Genomic DNA, 655 nt, shown 5'->3' on the forward strand with positions numbered 1-655 from the left:
CCCCTTCCCCTGCCCCCAGCTGACCTGTAGTCCTCGCGGGTGGCGATGAGGCTGGACACATTTCGCAGGATGCCACCACCGCTCTCAATGATGGCTAGCGAGTTGCTCTGGCACTTGTAAGTCAGTGTGCTTACCAGGAAGCCCAGGGCACCATCCACCTGGCAGATGGCCGCCTTGTTCTCCGTGCTGTGCGCCGAGAGGTTCCACAGGGCGCTAAGCACGCTCTTCAGGGTGGACTCCTGGGTGCGGGGCAGGAGTGGCAGGGTGTCAACAATGTGGGGGGGATGACACATCCTACTCACCAGGCCCTCTCCCCGTAGGCACCCACATAAGGTACCCAGATGCATTTTCAAATTTAACTAACAAGTAATGGAATCAGCCATGACAGGTTCTCTGAGCGGCAATGTTGGAAGCCCCAGGTGTGGGCCCATTACCAAGCAGTGGGTTGTCTGACTTGGTTTCCCCCTAGGTGGAGGGGCCTCCTGACTGCCCTGGCTGCCCCGCCCCTCAGCCACCCACCCGATGCCCACCTTGGTGGCTCGCAGGACGCACTGCATCAGGGCAGTCATGCTGCCCACTTCCCTCAGCACCTTCTTGCTGTTGATGTCGGCCCTCCAGGACAGGTTGCGCAGGATGCTAGACACGACCTGGGGGC

At 60.6% G+C, this 655-nt stretch overlaps 1 protein-coding gene across 1 annotated transcript in view; it reads right to left on the reverse strand.

The window, feature by feature from the left end:
• The window catches only part of APC2 (adenomatosis polyposis coli 2), a gene marked incomplete at its 5' end in the record, with an annotated part of 19,043 nt that overhangs the window by 10,592 nt on the left and 7,796 nt on the right, over nt 1-655 (reverse strand). Inside the window, 2 exons of the mRNA XM_010844633.1 lie at nt 25-239; nt 531-647. Coding sequence (XP_010842935.1) covers nt 25-239; nt 531-647 — 332 coding nt within the window. The remainder of the gene's footprint in view (nt 1-24; nt 240-530; nt 648-655) is intronic.

Source organism: Bison bison, unplaced genomic scaffold (assembly GCF_000754665.1).
Source record: "Bison bison bison isolate TAMUID 2011002044 unplaced genomic scaffold, Bison_UMD1.0 scf7180017864203, whole genome shotgun sequence".
Classification (NCBI taxonomy): domain Eukaryota; kingdom Metazoa; phylum Chordata; class Mammalia; order Artiodactyla; family Bovidae; genus Bison; species Bison bison.